At 41.3% G+C, this 25330-nt stretch overlaps 1 protein-coding gene across 2 annotated transcripts in view; it reads left to right on the top strand.

Moving 5' to 3' along the window:
- The window catches only part of DDX6 (DEAD-box helicase 6), a 33110-nt gene extending 10649 nt beyond the window's left edge, over nucleotides 1-22461 (top strand). For both annotated transcript variants that reach the window (XM_074976781.1, XM_074976780.1), the window contains exons 6-14: nucleotides 272-418; nucleotides 2336-2430; nucleotides 4811-4933; nucleotides 5598-5726; nucleotides 6467-6583; nucleotides 7990-8053; nucleotides 11539-11640; nucleotides 14960-15139; nucleotides 18409-22461. In XM_074976781.1, the coding sequence (XP_074832882.1) occupies nucleotides 272-418; nucleotides 2336-2430; nucleotides 4811-4933; nucleotides 5598-5726; nucleotides 6467-6583; nucleotides 7990-8053; nucleotides 11539-11640; nucleotides 14960-15135 (953 nt within the window). In that variant the 3' untranslated portion in view covers nucleotides 15136-15139; nucleotides 18409-22461. The remainder of the gene's footprint in view (nucleotides 1-271; nucleotides 419-2335; nucleotides 2431-4810; nucleotides 4934-5597; nucleotides 5727-6466; nucleotides 6584-7989; nucleotides 8054-11538; nucleotides 11641-14959; nucleotides 15140-18408) is intronic.
- Nucleotides 22462-25330: the final 2869 nt, after the last annotated feature.

Raw genomic sequence — 25330 nt, 5'->3', positions numbered from 1 at the left:
TGGGGTATAAGTCATGGCTGGCACTGTTTAGTACCACGCAGAAGGAATGTCAGTTAACTTATGACTCTTGAACATAATGATATTTCATTGTCATGAAGAATACATGTGCAATTTCCATGATTCATTGACAGATTTGTGAAAATTCTTAGTTTAGCCATCATAGTTTGAGCGAGTGCATGTGTTCTTTAGTGCTTTTCTGCAAGCTTAAAATTAAGAGAACATGCAATGTAAAAGCTTGTGCTGAGACTTTTTTTTGTATCTTCTCTTTCAGCAATGGTGATCGTTCCCACTCGAGAACTAGCACTGCAGGTCAGTCAGATCTGTATCCAGGTTAGCAAACACATGGGAGGTGCCAAAGTGATGGCAACAACAGGCGGTACCAATCTGCGTGATGATATAATGAGGCTTGATGATACAGGTTAGGACAGTGTTCAACCCTTCTTATAAAGTGTCTATTTTGCAAAAAAAATGTTCTCTTGGGCAAATTTTTTTTCTATCATTGCTACACATTTGTTTTAAACCATTGTCTCTGAAGGTGTGGTACAGGGTAGACAAGAAAAGCCCAGGGGGAGGGGTATGCCTGCTGTGCAGCTCTTTGAGCACAAAAATGCTCCGAGCTGCAAGAGCACTGTGAGAGTCCCTTCCTAGTGCTTGGAGGGAGAGGCACATGGCAGCTGTGGTGGTGGCTTCTGTGAGTTGCTGGCATTAGATTACAGCGGGTGGGGGAAGAGCCTGCCTGGTTCTGGAGGAACGGGGATTGGGCTCAGGTTTAAACTGGGAGTCCCAGGCCTCCCTACCCTTTAACCCAGTTTCCCCTCCTCCAGAGCCAGGTGTGCCTTCCCTCCTCTGCTGTAATCTAATGCTGGCAATTCACTGGAGCTGTCACCATCGCTGCTGACATGCGCTTCTTCCTCCAAGCTCTAGGAAGGGACACCTATGCAGAGTGGCACACAGCTCTCTTGCACCTCTTAGCATTTTATTGCTGAAAGAGTGGCACAGCATGCATACCCGTCAGTATGCGTACCATGCCTTGAGAAACTGGTTTAGTACACTTCACATTAAGGCTGCTGCTCCTTAGTGGCTTGCACTATGCTGCAAAGCATAAGATACCGTCTCTCCTTTACTGTTACTCTTATACTAGCGCTTGCATTTTATGAGCCAGGCTGTGGTTTCATGCATCCATTCTACACGTCCAAGGGGTTTGCAGCAAGGTAGGGTTCAAATATGCCATGTACCGTGCTGCAGTGTACTGTAAGTTCTGTAGCACACTTTAATCTACACCAATTTAAAATGAGTACTTCAGAACATGTGACAGACCTTTTCAGAGTATGTGGGAATAGGATCCTCCTAAAGTGGGGTGGCCAAGTAATTTTTGATTTGGAGCCACTCCAAGACTTTGAGTGGTCAAAGGCTACACATTGCTGTGGAGGGGGTGTGGGATCTAGGATGGAGGTTGGGTGCAGAAGGGAGCTTGGGGTAAGTGGCTGGGGTGCAGGAGAGGCTGTGAGATCACAGTATTTGTGTGGAGGAAAGGGTTGTGATCAGGGACAGCGTATTTGGGTGCAGGGTCCAGCAGGGGGGAATAGGTGGAGGAGAGCATTCTGGCCTATGGAATATCGTTGGCAGGGAAGGTATTGGAGTGCAGCATCTGGGAGTGGTTGTAAGTGCAGGAGAGGATTCTGGCCTGGGAGAGGGATGTAGGAGGGAGTCCAGTGGCTGGCCAGGGAATTGAGGTGCAGTAGGGTGTGGGGTGCCAGAGACAGGTTTTGAGGCTTGAGTTGAATTTAAAATGAAAGGTTGTATTAACAGTTAATAGAATCAGCTAAGCAGTTCCCAGCCAGCAGCACTCCCAGGCATTCTTCCCTGCCTACCAGCAGCCCAGACCACTCAAAGCAGCTGGCAGTTCCATGTTTGTGTCTCTGCACTGTGGGGAGAGGTTTTTGGCTTGCCCCCAGCAAAATCTCTCTGCTCCTATTGGCCAGAAACCAGTTTATGGGAACTGAGAAATTGTGCTATGCTGCCTTTTCCTGCAGCAGAGGGAGCAGCCATCCACTTCCTTCTGTTCCTTGGGGCAGGCCATAGGTTAGGTGGAAAAGCTTGGCAGGTCAGATCTTGTCCTCTTGTCAGGATCATGCCTGATCCCATCATAGGTGATTAGTGTATGTCAGCTACTGTGACATAAATTTACACCCAGATTTTTTTCCCCACAAACTGTATAGACTACTCCTTAAAGGTGACTTAGTGTAACAGCCAAGCTAATATTTTATATTTGTACTGTTCTTTTTTTTAAATCCAAGCAAAAATTCATCTGTGTATGTTCTTTTAAAATGTGCAGTGCATGTGGTGATAGCTACCCCTGGGAGAATTTTGGATCTCATCAAGAAAGGAGTAGCAAAAGTTGAACATGTCCAGATGATAGTACTGGATGAGGTAAGTTATTGTCTTATCTGTCCATGTTTTTCAGGTAATAAGTCAAAACAGTGACATTGAACATCACTGGCCAATAAAATCCTGACTTTGTAGATACCATAAATCAGACCTTTGATCCCTTTTTGCATTTTTAGGGGGCAGGGTAGTCTGGGAGTGAAGAGCTTTCAACGTGTACTTTTTTTGCAAACTGATGGGGAAAGTCTTGCTTTCCCCTTACTTTGTAGGACCACTAAGCATTAGGTTAACAATCATTTCTGAAATGGGCTCTTCTTACACTTCCATTTTGTTTGGAATTGAAAATGAAAAGTTTGTATTAAAACAGTTAATAGAAACTGATATATGCAAACATCCAGTAGAGTCTGAATCTAACCTGCTGTATAACATGTCATGGAACATCAGCAAAATAATTCCTAGAACATATCTTTTTATGCTCTAGGAAACATCTGTTTTTTTTTTTTTAAATTTAAAAAAAATCTGCTACTACCTATGGTAAAATGTTATGATTAATTTATTCTCAGTATTTTGGGGAAAAAATGCATAATGCCCAGTCTGAGTGTTTTTTATCTTCAGCTTCCAGCTGTTGGATCATGGTTTTTAACTTTTTTATGCTAGTCAGTTATTAAATATTCCATAATGGAGTAAAGCAATGTTCCTTCTGGCCTCTCCTGATACAATTGAGGGGCTGGAAGAGTTGAAGTGTAAGAAGCAGCTTGCTATGCCTGATTAGACATTGTGGTTCGTGGTAGACAATTGGATGAACCTGAGCTCCTTGTATGATTCTGTACCCCAACAAAGTTGTTGGATCCTTGAGTGCATAAATTGGAGAATCTTGAGTAGAGGATATTTTTACCTCTGTTTTTGTACTGGTGTGGCTGCTGCTAGAAAAATCGCCATGTTCTGGTCTCCACAATTAAATACAGATGTTGAAAATTTGCAGAGGGTTCAGAGGAGAACTGTGAGAATTATTCAAGGGTTAGAGAACCTGCATTATGGTTACAGACTTGAAGAATGTAATCTGTTTTATCTTAACAAATAGCTGGCTGAAGATTTACAAAGGGATCTCAAAAACTGGGTGACTGGGTAACAAATTGGTAGATGAATTTATAAATGTAGAATTTTAATGTAATGCACATTTGAAAAAGTAATCCTAATTGTACATACAAACTTATAGGTTCTAAATTAGTTCCTCCCACTCAAGGCAGACTCTTGTGGTGTTATGGATATATTTCTGAAAACATCTACCCAATGCACACCGGTATTCGAAAAAGCTGACAGTGTTAGGATGCATTAGGAAAGGGATATATAAAAATCATAATGTCACTACATAAATTGTTCATCCACATTTAGTATTCTGTGTGGAGTTCTGTTTGCTCCATCTCAAAGATGAAAACTGGAATAGCTAAAGAGAAGGATTACAAAGGCACCCAAGTTTAAGACCAAGTATTTAACCCCACGTACAGTCAATCTGTGTAACTTGTTGCCATGGGATATTGTGAAGGCCAAAAGTATAACTTAATTCAGAAAAGAATTGGGTAAGTTAATGAGGGATAATTCCATCAGTTGCTGTTAGAAAAGATGGTCATGGTTACAACCATATGTCATGGGTGTCACTGGACATCCAGCTGTCTGAAGCTGGGACTTGACAAGGAGTGGATCACTTGATTGTTGCCATGCTCTCTTCGTTTCGTCAAGCATCTGATACTGGCTGCTGTCTTAGACAGAACGCTGGGCTAGAAAGTCCAGTCATCTGGCCTATGTCAGCTCTTCTATTAAGGTGGAGAATTGATCAGTCTGTAAGTACATACATGGGGAACAAATATTTAATATTTGTCTCTTGCTGGCAGAGAAAGATGTAATGTCCTGGGGGTGGAAACTGAAGCAAGTCAAATTCAGATTGGAAATATGCACAGTTTAAACAATGCATAATTGAAACCATTTGAGCAGTTTACCAAGGTAGCTGGTGGATTCTCCATTACTGATCATTTTTAAGTTGATCAGATCTCTCTAAAAATATAGTGTGTGAATTATTTTGTAGGAGTTGCATGTCCTGAGATCCATGATTACGCAGTTCCCTTCTGGCCTTAGAATCTATTAATTCAAGTTAAGGAATGGGGAAGCATCTTGTGCTCTTCCTTCAGTCTGGTATAGCTCTTAAAGGGAAGGAGTTGGAAGTGAGGCAGGATAAATTGCGTTTCTTAATATCTGTGCAGTTGAAGTAAAGATTTTCCCTAGCAGTTAAATAAAACTGTCCACAAAGCTTTATACTCAAAGTAAGCTTTCAACCTCTACATGTTGAGGAGAACATTATTCTTGTTCTTTTAATTAATAAAAAGACCCAGAATTTGTAGCACTGGTTTATTTTTTTTTCTTCACATTGCAGGCAGATAAGTTGCTTTCTCAAGATTTTGTTCAAATAATGGAAGACATTATTCTAACGCTACCTAAAAACAGGCAGATTTTGCTCTACTCAGCCACTTTCCCTCTTAGTGTACAGAAGTTCATGGTAAGTGGGCTCTTCATGCCCATCTGAGCATAAAGTGTATGTGGATTTTTCCCCCCTCATGTACATAAATAAAGGTGTATCATTTAAATAGTTCTTGTTTTCTTAATGTGAATTACACCTGGGTATTCTAAGTTGCATTCTGGGTTCATTTTTTCTGTACCAAGAAACGTTAAATGGTAACACTTTAAAAATATTAATTGTACATAGGCAGTATTACTAAGCACAGAAACAAATGTAATCTTGTGTCTTGGGATGCCCCTTTCTTTTTGGATTTGTCTTTAATGGCTGTGCTAGCTTAAGTTGACAGGTGATGTATCAGCTATTCTTCACAAAGATGCATCTCTGAAATTACAGGAGAGGAGTAGGTTGGATATTAAGAAAAACTTCTTCACCAGGAGGGTGGTGAAGCACTGGAATGCGTTGCCTAGAGAGGTGGTGGATTCTGTGTCCCTAGAGATTAAGGTCCTGGCTGGGATGACTTAGTTGGGGTTGATCCTGCTTGAAGCAGGGGCCTGGACTAGATGACCTCCTGAGGTCCCTTCTAGCTCTATGATTCTCTGATCTCCCATTATAGAATAGTAGGTTAGGTAAAAGTACACTTTATTTTTTGTGAAGAAATGGCATGTCTTTTTCTATCTTAATTTGAAATTTCTCTTTATTTCAGAATTCCCATTTGCAGAAACCCTATGAGATTAACCTGATGGAGGAACTGACTTTGAAGGGAGTTACCCAGTACTATGCCTATGTAACTGAGCGGCAGAAAGTACACTGCCTCAATACGCTATTTTCCCGGGTATGTATGCTAACTGGGCAGTTTGGTGTAACTATAATGCCAGTCTGAACGAGTTTATTTATCTTTCAGAGCCTAATGTAATGGCAGTCTCTCTTTACTCAGCACATAGTTAACCTGTGGAACTCCTTGCCAGAGGAGATTGTGAAGGGCTAGGACTATAACAGAATTTAAGAAAAAGCTAGATAAATTCATGGAGGTTAGGTCCATAAAAGGCTATTAGCCAAAGGTAGGAATGGTTTCCCTGGCTTCTGATTGTCAGAGGCTGGAGATGGCTGGCAGGAGACAAATCGCTTGATTGTTGTCTTTGGCCCACCCCTTCTGGGGCATCTGGCACTGGCCACTGTTGGCAGACAGGCTACTGGGCTGGATGGACCGTTGGTCTGACCCCGTTCAAAGAGATGTATTCTGGCAAGAAAAGTTTTTTCCTTTGCCATTTTTACACTAGGTTTTCTTTAAATGAACAATGGTATATTAGACTAACTTCATGGTGCAACTCTGAAATTTGAAGACCAAGACCTTTTTCAGATCATGCATTTTTATTTATTTTTTTCTATACCATTTTAAACGGCAGACCTCTTGGTGGGAGAACGGTCACATCTTTTCTTTGCAGCAAGAAGAATCAGTGACTGGAATTTTGGACACGTTTTTCAGTAGTTAAAAGGATGCACTTTTTTCAGGTTCAAAGCTGTGTAAGTGAAATACTGCTTCTGTTTAACACCTCTCTCTCTCTCTCTGTTCAGCTCCAGATTAACCAGTCAATCATTTTCTGCAACTCTTCACAACGGGTTGAACTGCTAGCCAAGAAGATCTCCCAGCTGGGCTATTCCTGCTTTTACATCCATGCTAAAATGAGGCAGGTGAGTGAAGCTATACCAGTTAGAAGGAAACTGATAAACTTAATACAGCTGTGAATTAGAATATTTAGTCTGAATTTGTTGCCTTTCAAGAACTGCAACTACAGAGTATAGTACTATTTTCACTGTCATTTGTTCAAGATGAAGAAGTTTCATTAGAGAAGTCTTGATTCGGATTTCTTAATACAGCAACTCGCTCACGTGATCAGAAGCTCCAGAATGTAAAACATGAAGTGTGTACCAAAGACAAATTCAGTTAATGCTAGTTTGATTCTACTGATACCCTTTTCCGTGATTTTTAGGTCAGTTTTGCCATGGTTTGCCTCCAGATTTCCATATGCATCAGTGGTTATTGGCACTGAATGTCACTTCTCACCAAATTAGCAAACACTTGGTGGTTGGCTCAGATGCTGTTCGTAACTAAGTTTCATTTTGAAACACTTGATCTCAGCTTATTAAAACCAAAGAAGGAAAGGGTGGTGGTAGTGGGGGAGGTTTGAGTTTTTCAGCTGCTATGGCTGTTAAAAATAATTCAGGTAGTCCCTGGACTATAAACAAACTTTTATATGGTATTGTCTGGCTCTTTCAATATTGACTGTTCCTTGAAATCTGAATTAAAAAGTTGTTTCTTGGAAGTCTGACTGGTGCCACGGACCAGCTGATCTTCACAACAAAATGGAGTGCATGTCAGTTTATGCAGCTCAGGCCTATCTTTATTGAAACTGGCTACCTGAGATTGATACTTGAATGTTTTTCAGTGTTGCCAAGCTAGTGCCCTGGTTATGGATGTGTAAAAATGAGAATTGAGTGACTAGTTGAGTTAACACAAGGCATGGCTTTTTAATAGATCAATTCATAATTTATGAATTAATCTCTAAGCAAGTGAGTAAATTCAACAAAAGTCTTGAAATACCTGGTAGTCAGAATATCAGGAATTAAATACGTAATCTTGGAAATTTTAGATTTTATTTAGAACATCTGTAATCCATATGCATGATCCACCAGGAGTCCATATTTCTAAAACCAGTTGGTTTATTGTGACTTCAGGCAAATTTAATGTGTGTGCTTCAGGCTTTCTGTAAATACCCCTTGATATGTAGCTTTTCATTACAGAAATTGATGTACTTAAAATCAAACAAGCCCTTGGGACAAACTCTTCAGTGAGAGTGCTTTATATTAGTCTACTTTTGCAAGGCACTCACAGATTTTCCATCTATAGGAATTGCATCAATTAAACTACATCAATTTCTAACCTGTTTGAAATATCTATGCCCAAAAATTGTACTGGAGGTGAGCATTTTATAAAATGGATAAAAACACAGTATTATTGAAGAGTGTTCAGTTTTGCAGGCACAGTACTTGTGGGAGCTACGTTTCAACGTGTGAGAACTTTATTTCTTTTTAACCAGGAACACCGTAATCGTGTATTCCACGATTTCCGAAATGGCTTATGCCGGAATCTTGTTTGCACTGGTAAGTGGTTTTTTGTTCAGTTTGTCTTCTCTGAATGCGATAGTAAACTATCTGACTTCTAGAGTTTGCAACTGGAATCAGACTGTATACAGTCAGTTCATGTGCTTTTTATCATAATGAAGGAAACGTACTTGCCTTCAGCAGTCAGAATCTTTTGAAGATTATCGGAAATGTCTGGTTGGAAGGTACCTTGAGGAATTGTGTTGTCCAGCCCCCTTGTGCTGAGTTGGAAACAAGTAAAATTACACTGTCTGACAGATGTTTCTTCCACCTGTTAAAACCTTCCAGTAAATGGGATTCCAGAGTACAGTCCCATAGCTTAATTTATATATATTGAATGTTTGTTTTTTCCCCCACCCTAAATCTCCCTTAATGCATGGGAGGAGGGGTAGCTCAATGGTTTGAGCATTGGGCTGTTAAACCCAGGGCTGTGAGTTCAGTCCTTGAGGGGGCTGTTTAGGTGTCTAAGGTAAATAAAGAAGAAGGAAAAAAAAAATCTGTCAGGCGTGGTATAGGTCCTCCTGTGAGTGCAGGGGACTGGACTCAATGACCTCTGAAGGTCCTTTCCAGTTCTGAGATAGGTATCTTGTCATGTATTTAGTGGACATGGAGAACATTTGATCACTCTGCTCTTCATAACAGCCCTTAATGTAGACCTAGACATTTATCAAGTGCTCACTCATTTCCCTTTTATCAAGACTGTAGTTATTTTAACCTTTCAATGACCAAATTTTCCAAGTCTTTTACCACTTTTTGTCACCATCTTCTGGTCTCAGTCCAGTTTATCTACATCTCTTCTAGTGTTTTGGTCTCCAGACTTGGACATAGCTGCCTCCTATTGAATTCTAGTTCTCTGGCTCCCAGTCAGCACCTGGGTCTAGTAAAGCAATATGTTACTTGAAAACTCAGTTTGCACAGACAAAATTTTCTTCTGATGTGAAAAGGGCCAGTCACATTACCAGGTTTGGCTCTTACCCAATATATCGCACTACCAGCTAATCCATTGGTATTTAAAATTAAAGATTTATTATGAAGAAAGAGTAAGGAGATGGTAAACGTACATATGTGACTGTTTTACCAAGACTTCAAAGTTCATTAGCTTCCGAGCAGTATTGGGGGAGCTTGCTGGCCTGAAAATCTTTTTGGAACACTATCCACAGTTTGGATGGGTCATACAATACAGTAAGGTCACAGCATTCACAAGCGTTCTGTGTTCAGAACCCTTGCAAATGTTGGTTTTTTTTTTTTTTCTTTGCAAATGTGGAGGATGTGGTGAGGCTCAGAGCCCCAGGGGAAGCAGTGGCCATGGGCGCTTCCTGTGCCAGGGAAGTGGCAGCTGTGGGGCCACTCATGAATAATTGAATTCATGAATGTGGCACTTGCAAATGTCAAGACCCTACTGTACTTTTTTTCAGAGCTTGATTTGTAGAAAGGTTACTTCAGAGGTAAAAAGCAAGCCTGAAGACAATTTGGAGAAGATGCAGTTGCTTTTTATATTTTTGTTGTGTGGCTTCTACTTTTTGTCCCAAACGCAAGATGCCCAGCACGTGGCCTGGAACCCTTAGAGTTCTGTCCCCAGTGTAGTCCTCCAGGCTTTGCTGAGTCATAAGGTATATCCTTTGCCTTCTTTTCAAGGGTTCATTTGAATAGCTGATGGTCCTTTTGATGGACCATCAAGAAGGCTAGGCAGTGCCTTACCAAACAGAAGTACAGCACAAGTTTTGTAATATAAACATACATATCCATAAGCCAAAATACAAAAGTGATCATCTCCATTTATATTTGGCAGAACAGTTTTGAAGACATCTTGCATGGTGTATCTGGCACAATGCCTTGCCATTCTAAATGATGACGTACTAAAATGTCCCCCAGATTCCACGCAGGGGTCTCTGACTGTTCTGAGTTTCACTTGTGTCCGATCTAAATGATTGTAAGAGTAAAGAATTTAAGACTACGCTTTGGTTGCGTTCAACACCTGGATTATTTTTAAACCAGTTATGCCCTTTACATAAGAGGATTTCAGGAGCAGCTGAAGCATATAAACGTAAATTTGTTTAACCGTTATTAATAACTGTCATCTTTCTTTAGGACCTCTTATTTTATCAATTACGTAGTCTAGCCAAATCATGAATATTCTGCACAGTAGTGTTTGTGTATCTAGCAGTCATTACCTCACTTCAAAACAAAAAATTGGCATGTTTTTGAAAGTTTAACAACTAGTAGAGTGCATGAGTGATGACGATCTTGGGTATGTCTATGCAGAAGCCTCATTCCAAAATAAAGCCGCTACACGTGAAAATGCATTTCTAAATAGCACTTAGTTATTTTGAAATACATGGTCTGCATGCACACAGCCTATTTTGAAATAGAACCATTTGGATGCACTATGGCTTATTTCAAAATAGTTGTTTGGTGTTCCTTGGCTATGTCTACACTAGCATTCTTCTTTTCATAAAATCATAGGTCTCGAAGGGACCTCAGGAGGTCATCTAGTCCAGCCCCCTGCTTCAAGCACGATCAGCCCCCACTAAGTCAGAAGTCAGTCAACAGATTTCCCACCAGAACCTCTGTGTACAGAACATGCCCCAACCTAATACAGGCTCCCCCCATCAATGCCCTCTGTCAGAGTGGCCAGACTGCCCAGCCCTCTGTCAACAACAGCCAGCCCAAAGCTCTGCAAGAAGGGCAGGCCCTCTCTGTTGACAGAGGGCCCCCCCTCCCCCCAGCATGTACACTTTTTTTGTCAACATAATCTGTCAATGGAGGTGCTGTGCCTTGTGCAGTCAAGACAGAACTCTGCTAAGAAACCTGCTACGTTCTGCTGCATGTCTCGACAGAATGCATTTGTAGTGTAGAGGCTCCCTAGTTTTGTTGACAGGCCTGTACTGTCAACAGAACTCCATAGTGTAGACCCAGCTTTAGAAAGCCATTTGAAACCGCATTCCTGCCTTTATTCAGCCTGTTACCAGGGTCCCCCACTGTCCAACCTCACTGCTGACAATACCATGTCACAGTTGTTGATCAATGGTATTGCTGACTTCCAAGCATGAACTGAAATTGATTTGTAGTTGAAGAATAGTAACCTCTCCAAAATGCACCATCAACAAGGCAAAATAGTAATATTATCTTGGAAAACAAGTTATATTGGCCTTTAGAGACTCATTTGAAAACAGTGTGCTTTTTCTTCAAGGGGTAAAGGTGTTGTGACGTGAATGCTAGGAAGTAGGCAAATATGCAAAATGCATAAGTTGCTGCCCCTCACACGAGGGATCCTCCAGTACTAAGTGTGGAAAGCTTGTGTCATGGTTCTTGAATGTTATCCTCAAAGTAAATGTAACCAAATTTAAGCCTCAAACAGTTTATTGAGACTAGTTTACTAGCCTGTTTCCTAGCTATAGTAACCATGTTTTAAGGACATTCAGTTCTCCCTAGTGGGGTGTTCTGGTGAAATAAAATCTAATTAATTAAATGGCATTCTGTTTCAGATTTGTTTACCCGAGGTATTGATATCCAAGCTGTGAATGTGGTGATAAACTTTGATTTTCCAAAGCTGGCAGAGACGTATCTCCATCGTATTGGGAGATCAGGTGAGGGAAAAAGAATCTTTCTTTCAGGAAATTTGTTGCAATAAATAACTTGAGCACAGTAGCAAGATGTGCCTTGCTTATTCTTTTTATTTTTGAGGATTATGGTCATGTTTAAAATGACTTGAAGCAATTTGGTGTTCTTGGTTCTTTATTTTAAATTTAGTCTGTAGAAAGACAAATTTCATTCCCTTTTCACCAAGGAAAAGCTGTGTAAAGACCTATTTTAAGGTGTTGTATAGGAGCATGATACAAAACAGGATCGAATGGTTAGGGTGTTGAAATTGGGCCAAATGTCTGCTATGTCTGATTAAAATATTCAAAAATTGCTTTCCTCCTCCTACAGCTGATGGGTTCCTTCTCTGGAGAATCTGAGAGAACTGCACATAACTGTGCATGTGCATTTTTAACATGCTTTTCTGGGAGAAGGTGTGTCGTGAATGAATGTAGGGCAAGGGTTAATTCTTTGAGGCAACTCTGTGCAGGGGGCCGCCAGGTAAACTGATGAGGAAAAAGATTCTTTTCAGCTGAGCAAAATTGCAGTCTGGAGGGTCTTTGTCTTGGTCTGTGACTGGAACAGGGAGAGACCAAAAATGCTTGAATGAGTCCAGTAAATCTCCTGGCAATCTCATAATCAGCACATGGGAAATGTTTAGACAGACCAGATCCGGTTATGGTTATTTTGGGGTTTGGTGGGACTTCCTCAGGTTCTCTGTGATTTGATTTCCTCACCGCCCCCCCAACTTCTAAGATGAATCCCAGGGAAGTAAGTCTCTGTGCTGCAACTGAAATGTTTTTACATCTAGCAATTAACTATGTTTAGTTATTTTTTTCTTGTTCCATTCCTTGTTTTTTGTTTTGTAAATAAAATAATTTTTAAGGCAATGATTTGATGTCTGTGTCCCAGCAAAGGTTCTGTGTATATTTATGCCCTAGAACGAAAAGTCCATTATCAGATTACAGCTCTTTGTCTCCAAGATCTCTCCTAATGGAGGATTAAGAGCTTGAGGTTTACTCCACAGGTAGACATCCCAAGTGTCTTCCTGTGTTAAAGGGGGATTTTCTCATTTGAGTGGCTGCAGCGATTTCCCCCTAGGGTCAGGGAATTTCTGATGTTGGGGAGCTTATTTTAAGCAGAGCCTTGAAAAGGCCAAGGTATATTTAAGGTTTGTGGGACGCCCACTTTCTGCACTCGGCGTATCAGTGGCAGGCCAGCCCTGATATTGCAGGAGAGAAGGGGTGGGTTTTTTTTTGTTTGGTTTTTTTTTGGTACTTTTCATGATGAACAAAAATACCTGACAGTATTTTAACAATATTAAGGAACATGTTGTATAGTAACATTCTTGTTTCAATATAAACAACCTTGACTTGGTATGTCTGTATATGTATCTATACTATATTAATTTTTTTTTTTCTGGGAGGGTCGCGGGGGGGGAGTTCAGTGTTTTTGGCCAACTGAAGTAAGAAGGAAGTTGGAAGACAAAAGCAGGTGGGGAGACGAAGGGTGATGTTGTAAAGGGGTTGGCAAACTGGCTGTGCTGTGTGGCTCTATAAGGAGTCATTTGCGCTTCTGGATGCTGTAATGACCCTGCCCTGCACTGTTGAAGTAGTAGCAGCTATTTCCAGACTGGTCAGCAGTCAACTCTCCCTCTTCCCACTCTCATATCTGGCGAGGTCAGCAGGGGATGGAGCTGGCTAGTGCTGTACTGGGCGAGGTGGTGGCTGGCCCTGTTGCAGTGCTGTCTGGGCTCAAGTGATGCGCGTGGTGCAGTGGGCTGGGGTGAGCGGAGTCCTGCTCCAGGCAGGTATGGAGTGATTTGAGTCCCTTCCCTCTGGTTCCTTTTCCTGCCACGAAAGCTAGGCTCCTTCTGGTTTCCCCTCCGCTTAGCTGTGCTGCTCTATAGCCGCCAGCGATAATGCTGACCCCCTCAGGCCTCCAAGTAAGCCAGGCCTGCAGCATTTTTTTTCCATTCTGCTTTAGCCCTGGGTTCTCTGGGTCTGCAACAGCATCCTGTCCCCACCCTGCTCTCAGTACAGTGCATGCTGGTTCATCAAAGCAGGGATAGCTCCCTGAGTGTGCTGCTGCCTGGCAAGGGGAGGGTGGAGAGCGGCGACCCTTGCTCTGGGAATGCCTGCAGGATATGCATACAGAGCATTGCTGGCAGCGCATAAGACAGTGCGCTCTGTGTTGTCTTGTTTTATGGGACAGTGTATCTCATTGACCAGTCAGTGGGCCAGTACCGATTACTGAAATCTCCCTGCCGCAGTTTAAGAAGGCAGCAGGCCAGTCCCTAGTGTCAAAAAGGCTGAAATGGAAGAACTGGCCATGTGGTTATACAGCTGTAAAACTGCTACCAAAGAGCTCTTGATGATGGAACCAGCTCCAAGAAAATAAGTTCTGCTAGCTAACTGCATCTTCCACTGTTTGGGAAGTGCTATTTGCTACCACTTACTACATGAGTAATAAGCATGGTTACAATTATGTTTAGAGCCTGAATTCTACAGGTGTCTTGAAAAGCATGTGGAGTAGATGGGGCCTAGGTCCTCTGTGCAAAAATAGTTTATTTTGTTGTCATGGAGGCAGACTTTTTGTTATAAAATGAATTTAAAACTTTGATATTAGTTAAGGACTGTCTCATATTCACCTGTATTGCGGCTCTTGAAGTATTGATTTTTGTAACTGAATTTGGAAAAAAGACTCTTTTCTCTCTATTTTGGTTGCAAACCCCTGATGTATTAGTTCAGTTATTAACCTCTGGTAAGCACACACTTGTGGCCATAACAGTTGTCTTCTGTGTGTAAAGATTTTAGAGATGTCTGAATATCAGTGGATTGAAATCTAAAATTGATTACTTGTAAAAGCATATAATAGACTAAATCTGTAAAATTTATTTCAGTTTGTCGGGGGGGGGGGGGCGGGGGCACTGAATATTACTCCACCATACACAGACACCCTTTAAAAGCCATGCACACAATTATTGGTTTAATTTTTCAATAGAAACTTATCATTGGGCAAACACTAAACAGAGGACAGTAGTCTGAAAAGACTGTTCAGAAAGCTGTAGAGTTTAATTGATGTATTAACAACTTCCCCTGTGGGGAGCCAAAAGGTTACTTTTTCTTTTCCGAAGCTACCTTTAAAAACAGCAATAAAAGGGGATGTGAAACTTGAAATAGCTACTGTACTAATGTGCTTGAGGATTTGGATTGGTCAGTCTTGTTTAAAATGCCCTTTTTATTACTGCCTAATGAGTCATCTGGTCATGTGACAGCCTGTGGATGTTGTGCTAAAACTGTTGCTACTTTTTGTCTTTTTGTTAAGGTCGTTTTGGTCACCTGGGTCTGGCCATCAACTTGATCACCTATGATGATCGATTCAACCTGAAAAGTATTGAGGAGCAATTGGGAACTGAAATTAAACCCATTCCAAGCAACATTGACAAAAGCCTGTATGTGGCAGAATACCACACTGAACCTGTAGATGATGAGAAACCTTAACCATGTGCGTATGTGATGGCTCACAAGGCCTCTGAATTGAAGGCTGGGTGTGTGGCAGTGGGGAAATAAAGTGATGCAGAGAGAACAAGTTGATTTGTATGGATCACTTCACTTTTCTTATTCCTTCCTGTTGGTCCCTTTTTTTTTTTTTTTTTTTTTTTTTTTTTTTTTGGTTCCACTCTGCATGATCTCTTCTGTGTGAGCTGCTGCAAATGGGGAAAACTTTCAGACTAGCTGTTTGACCTAGTCCAGTATCTGATTGCTATCCCTCTGCATGCTTTTTGGTTCAGTGATGCTGTGCCAAAATGCATGATAGGGTCTGTGAGTTCAACAGAAAGTCATTAATGATTGGGCATAGCATGCTTACAATTTCATACATTAAGCATCCTTTTTTCTTCATTTAAGAGTTTAACTTTGTATCTTTTTTCCAAGGTAAGTTAAGATCACAGAATACTCAGGGGATGCAATAAATGTTGATTTCCGCTAGATTTTGGACTCTTGTAAGTATTGTATTTGGTAGCACCCGGACACCCTAACATTGTGAAGTTTAATGTAGACCACTGACTTCAGTTGTGGGGGTGGGGATTAAGAAGTTCAAATAAGGGTGGGAGACCCCTGTGGAAATCTTAGTTATAATCTGTGAACGCTTGAGTTCTGTGGACCACAGGTTTAAAAACCAGTGGTATAGGCAATACAGTAAGATAGTCTTCTCCAGCATCTTGTCCCCACCCTGCTCTCAACACAGTGCGTGCTGGCTCATCAAAGCAGAGAGAGCCCCCTGAGTTTGCTGCTGGTGCTGCCTGGCAAGGGGAGGGTGCAGAGCATAGACCTTTGTTCTCGGAGTGCCCGCAGGATATGCGTACCCAGCATCGCTGGCAGTGCATAAAAGTGCGCTCTGTGTTGTCTTGTTTTATGGGGCAGTGTATCTCAATGACCAGCTGATGGGCCAGAAGAGATTTTGGGGGAGGTGGGGTGGAAAAAATGTGCCACATTGCTAAGACTAGATATTGCAGAAAATTAGGGTCTGTATTTGTTTTTGGTTTTTTTTTTTCCCAAACCTGGCTCTTTCCAACTGACACAGCTGCTATTAACTCATTACTTATAAAGCTTACATCAGAGGTGGGTGGTGAGGGAGGACTTGTGACCATATGGCTCAATTTGACAATGCTATTGCAAGTATGAGATTTAAAAAGAAGGTGCAGAAATAGCTGTGAGAGGCAGACAGAAGTGGATAAGGCGAGCAGTACTGAAGTGGGGGAAGTACGGAGGCTGATGCAATAAGGCGATTAACTGAATGGAAGAGGGGCAGAGTTGTGAAAGGCCTTAAGTTTGGGGACAAAGAGCTGGACACTTGTGGGAAATGGAGTTCTAGCACAGTTGTTGAAAGTGAGATAGGAAACAAAAGTAAGCAACTCTTGATTTGGAAGGAGCAGTGGGTATATTGACAAGGTCAAAGAGGAGGAGGTTGGAATAGTCCAGATGAAAAAGGAAGGCTTGAGCTAGAGTTGCAGTGATGTTATGAATGAACAAATGGGATTTGGATGTTGCCTTGGATGTGTGAGGCAAGAGGGATGTTTGGTTTTGGAGCAGTGGGAAGGATGGGGTGTTGTCTGCAGTCAGAGTGGTGAATGTTGAAGGATGTATTCTGTTTGGGCAACAGCGAGCCAAGTTCTTCACTTATTGAATGACAGTCTTTCCCATTTCCTGATCTATTGGAGGTAGATCACTTCTTCACTTGAAGGAGAACATAGCTGTATTGTTAAGGCTGGTGTGTTTCTGTAATTCACCTCAGCTGTCATTAGATTTAGTTTATAGCAGAGAGGACTTGGAGATGATTTAATATCAGCCTTCAACTTCCTGAAGGGGAGCTCTAAAAAGGAGGGTGAGAAGCTGTTCTCAGTGGTGTCAGATGGCAGAACAAGGAGTAATGGTCTGAAGTTGAAGAGGGAGGGGTATAGGTTTAAATATTAGGAAAAACTACTTCACTAGGCGGGTGGTAAAGCATTGGAATGTGTTGCCTAGAGAGGTGGTGGATTGTCCATCCCTTTAGGTTTTTAAGTCCTGGCTGGGATGACCTTAGTAGGGGTTGATCCTGCTTGAAGCAGGGGGCTGGCCTAGATGACCTCCTGAGGCCCCTTCCAGCCCTGTGATTCTGTAGATGTGTCTCAGGCTTCAATCCCCAAAACACTAGTATCTCTTTGGTGGTGGGAATCAGATTCTCTTGCTTATGCTGAAGCTTCCCCAGCAACAATATTAGCAGTTAAAAAGGTAAATCTTGTGTTTGTCTGAAATTGCAGTACTAGTTAACATGCCAAGAGGGTGTAATTCAGTGGTATGAATCTCCAGAGACTTTGACACTTGACTCCTCCATAATTCATTTTATTATCTGCGATAGAAAAGGAGAAAGTAAATGATTTTGTTTCTGGAAGCATTGATCAGGAATCTTAACAGGTCTCTGAATCAATGCATAATCTGCTTATTCTAGAAGGAACTCCACTGTGAAACCAGATCTAGGAGGAAACTAATTAAATTATGCAAAGGAACAACACTTGTTTCCTCCATGGAAATATTGAAGAAGCAGTTATTAGGTTTTGATCAGACCTGGCTAACTTGTACCCATTGTGTGGTTGGTGGAGCAGCCTCATCTGTTTGAAGGAAAAATGTGACTGATTTTAATACCTTAACTAAAACTTTAGCATACAGAAAGTGTTTTAAAACAAACCCAAAAACCCCCCTCTAAAATGCCTCTAGAAGAGACTGGTGCTGGCATACCTCTTAGAGCTGCCATCAAGAGCCACTGCTGGCCGACAGTGTGTATTGTGGGAGGCTGAGACATGGAAATATATGGGATTGTGTGTTTGAGATATAAGAGACTTTCAGAGTTGTAAGTACATCTGTCTGATTTCTCTGATGAAAGAGCTTAGCCACTTACCCGAATGATGGCTTCCTGCCTTTTTTTTAAAAAGATTCTTTTATCCATGCGCTCATTTTTTGGGCTGTTTTTCCTTTGACCAAATGAGTGCCAACTTCCTGTTTTTGTTAATTTAATAAGCAGTCTTGTGTGCTTGTTAGGAAAATGGTCATTGACATCTACTATGCTGTTTCCTTTCATTTAGTCATGACCTTCAGTCTTGTGTAACTGATTAGCCAAAGTGAATAAAATTTGTTAGCTTTGTCAAAGCTGATAAATCGTAAAGCTTAATTCCTTTTAGTCTGTTTAATTTTTGAGAACAATTTTAGCGAGAACTAACTAGTATCTTTTTTTCCTTTTAGGCTTTGGTTACAAACACCAGAAGCTGAAGCCCTTTGATCCAGATCAGTGACAGTTTCTTTGGCGATAGATACCCTTCTCCTCTTTTTGGGTTTTTCATCTTTTTTGTTTTGGAACTATGAAGACTGAAGAGCTCAGACGTATATTTTTCTTTTAAAATTTGGCAGCAAGATAACAGAAGGAATACTATTTTGTTTTTTCACTTGTTTGCACTGTGTGCTGATTGAACATTAGTTGCACTAAACTGCTGGTTTTAAATTTTTTTTCCGGGGGAGTGGGAGCGGGCAGTGGCAGCAAGTGAAGAAGAGAAACCCTGAAAAGAGAAGAAACCCGATTAAGCAGAGGCTTGTCTACAATTTCAAATTCTGCATCAGCTGAGTGCATCTCAACTTCTCCCTGATAACTCATCTATCTTTAAGCTAAACAGCTTGTTACTTATTCGTGCAAAGTGCCTTATGCTATGAAACCATTCAGAATATCACTGTTCAGATACAGCCCATGGACTCAGCTTTTCTTCTTTCCAGGTCACAAGTCCCAATCCTCCTCCTTCCCTGCCCCCCCCCAATCCCTGCCCCCAACATTATTCAAGCCGAGGGCTGCGAGATGAACTATCAGTAATGTAATGCTTTTTGTTTAACTTGTTTAAATTGGAGGAGTTGATATGTAACTACAGTTGACCCACACTGTAAATATGTGTATTTAAAACAAAAACAACTAAAATTCTGGGCTGATTAGGTGCAACATCATAGCTCTAGCAGGAAAGAGCAACCTATCATTTTTTTGCTGGAGCCATATGAAAGCTTGTATGCTCTAGCAGAACACTAAAGACTGGTTTCCATAAGTCTCCATTCGTAGTTACAGCACTTGATATGTAGACTTATTTCAGAGCCATGGCCGTCTTTCCTCTGGCGCAGTGTCCCATTGAAAATTGGATGTGTATACTTGTATAAACTTGTAAATATGTTTTTCTGTTTGGGGTTCATATACAACTTTTTTTAATGAAAGTTGCTGGGGTTAAAGGGATTAGAATGATAATGGGAGCAGCTAAAGATGAGAGGGGCTCAGTTTTCTGCAACACTAAACGCTGAACAGTGCTCTGACCTCTGTGAAGAGCAAGCCCACACAAGTGTCCCTTTTCAGGGTGGATTTGCTCTGCAGTATTGTCCTGTGCTGCTTGTTTTTGGAATATATTACTGTTAGGTTGGAGAGACTTCAAAATCCATAGCTTAACTTATTTGAGGTACTCCTTGATTTCCCTTTGAAAATTCTAGGAACTTTACAAGCTCTGGGGAGCCTGGCGTGAGGGAAATCGAGGAGCTATCAGGGTAGCTAAGCAGAACATAAAAGAGATGAATTTGAGTTTAGAAGAAACAATAGAAAACCAGTTGCACGCATAAACTGACAATTTGGGAGTTCTGTTGGATGATTCACCTTCTGCAGCGTTGTGCATACTCTACCCAAAACAGCCTTTTATATAGATTTGAGCAGTAAATCTTTAGCTTTGATGCCACAGAAAGCTGTGTGCCATCTTTTTTTTTGTTTTGGCATGAGTTGCAGTCTGTTCTGTGGTCTAGTGTTGCTTTCAATTGTGCTCCCTCCCAACATGCTTGATGTTTGGCCTGATCTACAGGCAAAAGGAGTGAGATGAAATCAAAACCAGTAAACTTTTTTAATGCCCTTTTAGCCCATTCAACTACAGTGCATCAGGAGGCACCTGGATGAAAGCAATGTCTCTTGGTCAGTTGTGCTTACCATATACTGATGCTGTACTCACACCATTGCTTGCTTACCTAAATATGGATATGTTCTCCCCGTTTTGACTATAAAAAGTATTTGAGGTGCTTTTTTGGGGGGGCGGGGGGGAAGATAGCAAATTTATCCATTACGCTTCTTAAGGATCAGAAGTAAAGCCAGGTGCCTCCTGGTTATAGCTTTCAAGATGAAAAGTGTGTGGGGTTTTTTTTTTCCCATCCACAGTAACTGTGTAATAACTGTAGCAAAAGCTGCACTAAAGTACAAATTCAAGAGCTTGGTCACAGGCACTCTGTGAACTACTTAGCTACATCCAGGTGGCAGACACCAAATGTAAACAAGTAATCTTGGGGGTGCTTTTGTGGGGGGGAGGGGGGAGAGGGAGTCTGGTAAATTTTGATCAAGAGTGAAATCTTGCTCTTGTACTGCAGCTAGCTTGTGATTTTTTTTCAGTGAGAAAGAAGAGGGATCATTTAATGCAACAAAATAAAAAGAAAAGTGTAAATAAATAACTTGTGACAGAGCATGCACGCGCAACAAGGAAAAGATAGCCATGCTGAATCAAAAATGCATGCTCTGCCTGGATTTGTGGTAGACTAGCCTGGTGCCATGTTCTGATGGTCCCTCTTGAAGCACAGAAATTTTAAATTGAAAGTATTAGTCAGCCACTGAGGATTGGCACTTACCTAGACTATCAGGGGCACCATTTTTAGGTGGCTTTCTCTAGAGGAAGGCAGCAGTCTGATTCTGGTGCTAATGGGCTATCTCTATAAAATGTATGAACTTGCAAAAGGAAAGATGCTCCAAATGACTAGGCAGCTCCTAGTCTTTATTTCTCCCTCATTAAGGAGCATGTAAAACTTGACTTTCTGACTTATTTTTACAGACTACTTGCCAACATTTCCACGTACTCATTATTTCAGAGCAAGTACCTGCTTTTAAAAATCCCCATGGCAAATATTTATTCTTTGTCAAGTTCTTACAGATACTGAGAATTTTACATGCTCTTCCATATTTTCCCCCAAGAAGGCTAAAACACTTACATTGTCAATCAATAAATCTGGTACGGACCTTGTAACCCCACAAGTGGAAGGAGGCGGTAGTGACGTTGGGGCACAAGTCTGTAGTCAGTTGAATTGTGACTAAATATCTAGACTGGTTTCTCAAAATGTATTCTACAATGCATTGTTGTAGCTGGAGGGTTTCCCCCAAGGGAAGGGGGGGTGGGTTGGTCTTAAATATTTTCCTTTCCAGAATGAGATGGGAGCATCTTTCCTTTGCCTTCTGCTTTGTGTCTGTTTATATGAAGTTGGGTGAGAACATGAAAGCTTGACACAAAGACATTGTGTATATGTTGGCATCAAATCATCTCATTCTGATTTACTTTGTTTTAGTGGTGGGGAGGGTGTCTGCACAAAGGATTTAGAAATGCTTCAGTTGGTTGTAGTTCATCAGTGACTGACATACTAAGATGAAAGACCATCATTGTCTGTTTAAAGCCCTGTTGTAGTTTAACTTATAAATATGAACTTTTATCTCCATTCCGGGAGTCCAGTTGGTGTAATATCCTTTGCCAGAAATGGAATTGATAATCGTGGTGGTGCCATGGAGCATATTGCTTCATGGGAACTGAGTAACTCTGCTGTCAGGGACTAGAATAGTATTGCTACCACTGCAAAAATTTCATAATATTAGTCCAAGCCAAGAATATTTGGATGCCATGACCCTGTTAGTCCAATTTTAAACCAAGACTTCTCTGCACTACAAATGCATGGTCTCTGTAGTGAAGGGTATGTCAGATGAAAAATAGCTTACATGAGGAGGGTGGTATGCCTTGTAGCTCTGCTCCTTCCACTCTTCTGCAGCTTAAAATATTCCCCATTTGAAGCATTGTTAAATTCTTGTGTAGACAAGATTGGGAATGGGAGGGGGGAGGGATAAGGAATACTAAGATACAGGCTTGCTGTATTTTAACCATTAATTGTGGGGAAGGGGTGTGTGGAGAAAAATAGTCGCTGTTCCCTTTATTGAGACAAACTGGAACTGAAAAGCTTTTTTGTTCTGCAATTCAAGTCAGTTTATAATTCATTGGTCCCCTGTCCAAAGGTCTGTGTTCCATTGATAAGTGAACAGGGTGGACTAGAACTTGGAACTTTCAGAGGGAGGGAGGGGAAAAATTGGCTTTTTGTTTAATTGGCAAATTGTCCAGTGGAGCTGAGTGTTCCTTGGGAATGTGTGTGTGTGTACACACACATACATACATACATTATATATATATATATATATATATATATATATATATATATATATATATATATAAAAAGAATGATGGAAGGCTTGAAACTGTGAATCTTCACTGAGTTCAGAAAAGATGAATGGTAAAATCCTGATTTTGTTGATTAAGCTCAATAAAAGCTCACTGGAACTCCAGATTTGTCTTGGTATCTTTCCTATTGCTGTTATCCGTCAGCAGAGTTTTCGGTACTGTTGTGGGGGTAAGTTTTTCTTCCATTCAGATCTTGCGTACATGCTATGCTGTTGCTGCATGTGTGTGCTTCAGACTGGCCTGGGGGGGTGGGAAAAGCAGTAAGTGCCGGAAGGAGTGTCAGGTTTTTCTGTATAACAGATGTTCTACGAGCTCAGCAGCAGAATTACACCTGAATCAAAGTAGAACAGTGCCACTTGTCAGAACTTATCTTTCTTACTAGCAGGGCAGTCTTGTGTCCAGACTAGCTTCTGTTAAAACTACAAGGCTGGCTGGTGCTAGCACTCTGCAGGGCACCTGTCTCGTATGAGTTGCTCTGCAAAGATACGTGCAGACTTTAATGGACCACTGGTTTCAATGGTGGTCATGAACTACAAACTTTAACTAGCTTTTTGAAACTATGGAAGTATGTTGCAGTGACCTGTTCAGTTACTGCAGTGCCTGTTCATTGAAAACCTATTCAGCTTAAATGAGTGAAAAGTCTTGTCTTTGTACAGCTCTGTTAGTTCTCCTGACTTGCACAAAACAACTTCATTATTGACAGGCTGCTCAGGAGATCACGGTGGGACAACACAGGCTGTTGCAAGCTGAGATTTTAATACATTGACGACTGCTTGAGGATGGGAGAGAGCGCTCCACATACCCAGCCCTCAGCAGAAAGGTATGTTGCGCTCCAAAGTACCTGTCCACACAACTGGCTAGCCAGTGCGCCATTTGTAAGTGCCTATGGGATGTGAACAATGCACTGCTAATGAATTACGATGCTGCACCTTTGTTTTGAGACTCCATACTCATCACAGTTGAATTGGCTGAAGTATTTGTCAAATGACCATGCTGTTAGCATTGCAACATAAGAGAATAATTGTTGGGAGCATGTGTAAGTCCTAGCTCATATGTAGACTTTTTTCAGTAGATTTCCAAACCCTTTATAGAGGGTGCCATGCCTTTTTTAATTCCCCCTTTGATAATGAAACAGACACTAGATGATCTGTAAATAGAAACCAGATCTGTCTACCAGGTAACACTAGCTGGAAATGTTCTATGTATGGAATAAGTTCCTGAGTCCAACCAGTGTCTTCTCTTTTTTTAAAAAAAAAAAAAAAAAAAAAAAGTTTCCATTGTAAAATATAGATTGGGAATTCAGTTGTCCACTGTGCGACAGAACCACAGTGTTTTGGGGCTGTCTTCTCAAATAACGCTGCCTTTCTTCTGTTTTGTTGATTACACTTCACAATAAAATCATAGCTTTCTATCAATGTAAATGATATATGCCTTGCATAGCAGTCGGTAACTTAGATTGTGAATTGTGGGTGAACCTACTGTAGATTCCAAATGTTGGGAAGTGTTTTGTTTCAATATCAAGTAGCCAACAGGAGTTCCTTTTTGAAGAGTAGGACATCTCCATTTAAGGGATATGAGCAGATGGTGTATCAAGACCCACAAATTCTAAGCCAGGAAGTTCTTATCACCAGCCCTCATCTCCAGAGAGACTTAAGTTTTAACCTCTGAAAAAGAATGTAGAAATGCTCTAGTGGAAAAGCTGTGTTTGTTTTTTTTGTTTTTAATGGGCACTCTGAAGTCTGCCACTTCTGGTAAACTTCATCCCAAAAGATACTCCTATGGAACAAATTTGGGCACACACCAAACCAGCCTGGAAAGAAACCTTTGATAAAACATTGGGTGGGAAAAAGGACAAGGCATCACAAAGAGTGGATCACAGTAGAAATTCTGAGAAAAGTGAAGGAATGAAAGGACAGAAAAGCAGCAAACTGCAAAACAAGAGCAGCCAAGGTGGAAGCTGACTGTATTCAGAAGCCAACAAAGAAAATAGGTTGTAAAGTAGGACAAGAAGAACTTTGTGGAAAACCTTGCACAACAAGCTTCAGGACAGAGAAACTTGAAAGAGCTCTAACATTACACAGAAGGTGGCTGGGTCACAGTGTACAGTGGATCAACTGGTACAGGGTAAGGAGGGGCGTATGCTAACAAACCCAAGTGAGCAGGTCAGTAGATAGAAGGAACACTTTTTTGAAGAGCTACTGAGCTGCCCTGCCCATGTGGAACCTCCTGAGTTACCACCTGCAAATATACCACTGCAAATTAACATTGGCAGACCTACAAAAGAAGAAATCGGAAAAGCCATTGCCCATCTGAAAAGCACGTGGTTCAGACAACATCCCTGCAGAAGCAATCGAGACAGCCAACATTATACGTAATCTATTTGGGACACTGAAGAGATAGCACAAGACAGGAAACTTAGCTACCTTATCAAGCTTCCAAAGAGGCAACCTGAAGGAATGCAAGAACTGGAGGGGTATCGCGTTACTGTCTGTTTCAGGAAAAGTGTTCACCAGGATTCTCTTGGAGAGAATGAAGTCAGAAATAGACAGCACAGGGAAAACAGGCCAGCTTCTGAAGCAAGAGACCCGGTACTGACCAAATAGCAACTGAGTGATCGTAGAACAGTCGGAGTGGAACTCGCCCCTGTACATAACTTTCATAGACTTTGAAAAAGCCTTTGGTCGTGGTGATAGACACTTTGTGGAAACTGTTGCAACACCATGGCATCCCATCCACAATTATTCACTTGATTTGTTCAACATATGAACCCTCAACATGCCAACTTGTTTACAATGGTGTCTTGGCAGAATCCTTCAACATGCTGTAGGGAATGTGACAAGGGTGCC

The sequence above is a fragment of the Carettochelys insculpta genome, chromosome 25 (genome assembly GCF_033958435.1).
Source record: "Carettochelys insculpta isolate YL-2023 chromosome 25, ASM3395843v1, whole genome shotgun sequence".
Classification (NCBI taxonomy): Eukaryota; Metazoa; Chordata; order Testudines; family Carettochelyidae; genus Carettochelys; species Carettochelys insculpta.
The sequence above is the reverse complement of the archived record's forward strand: the minus strand, read 5'-3'. Positions and strand labels throughout refer to the sequence as shown.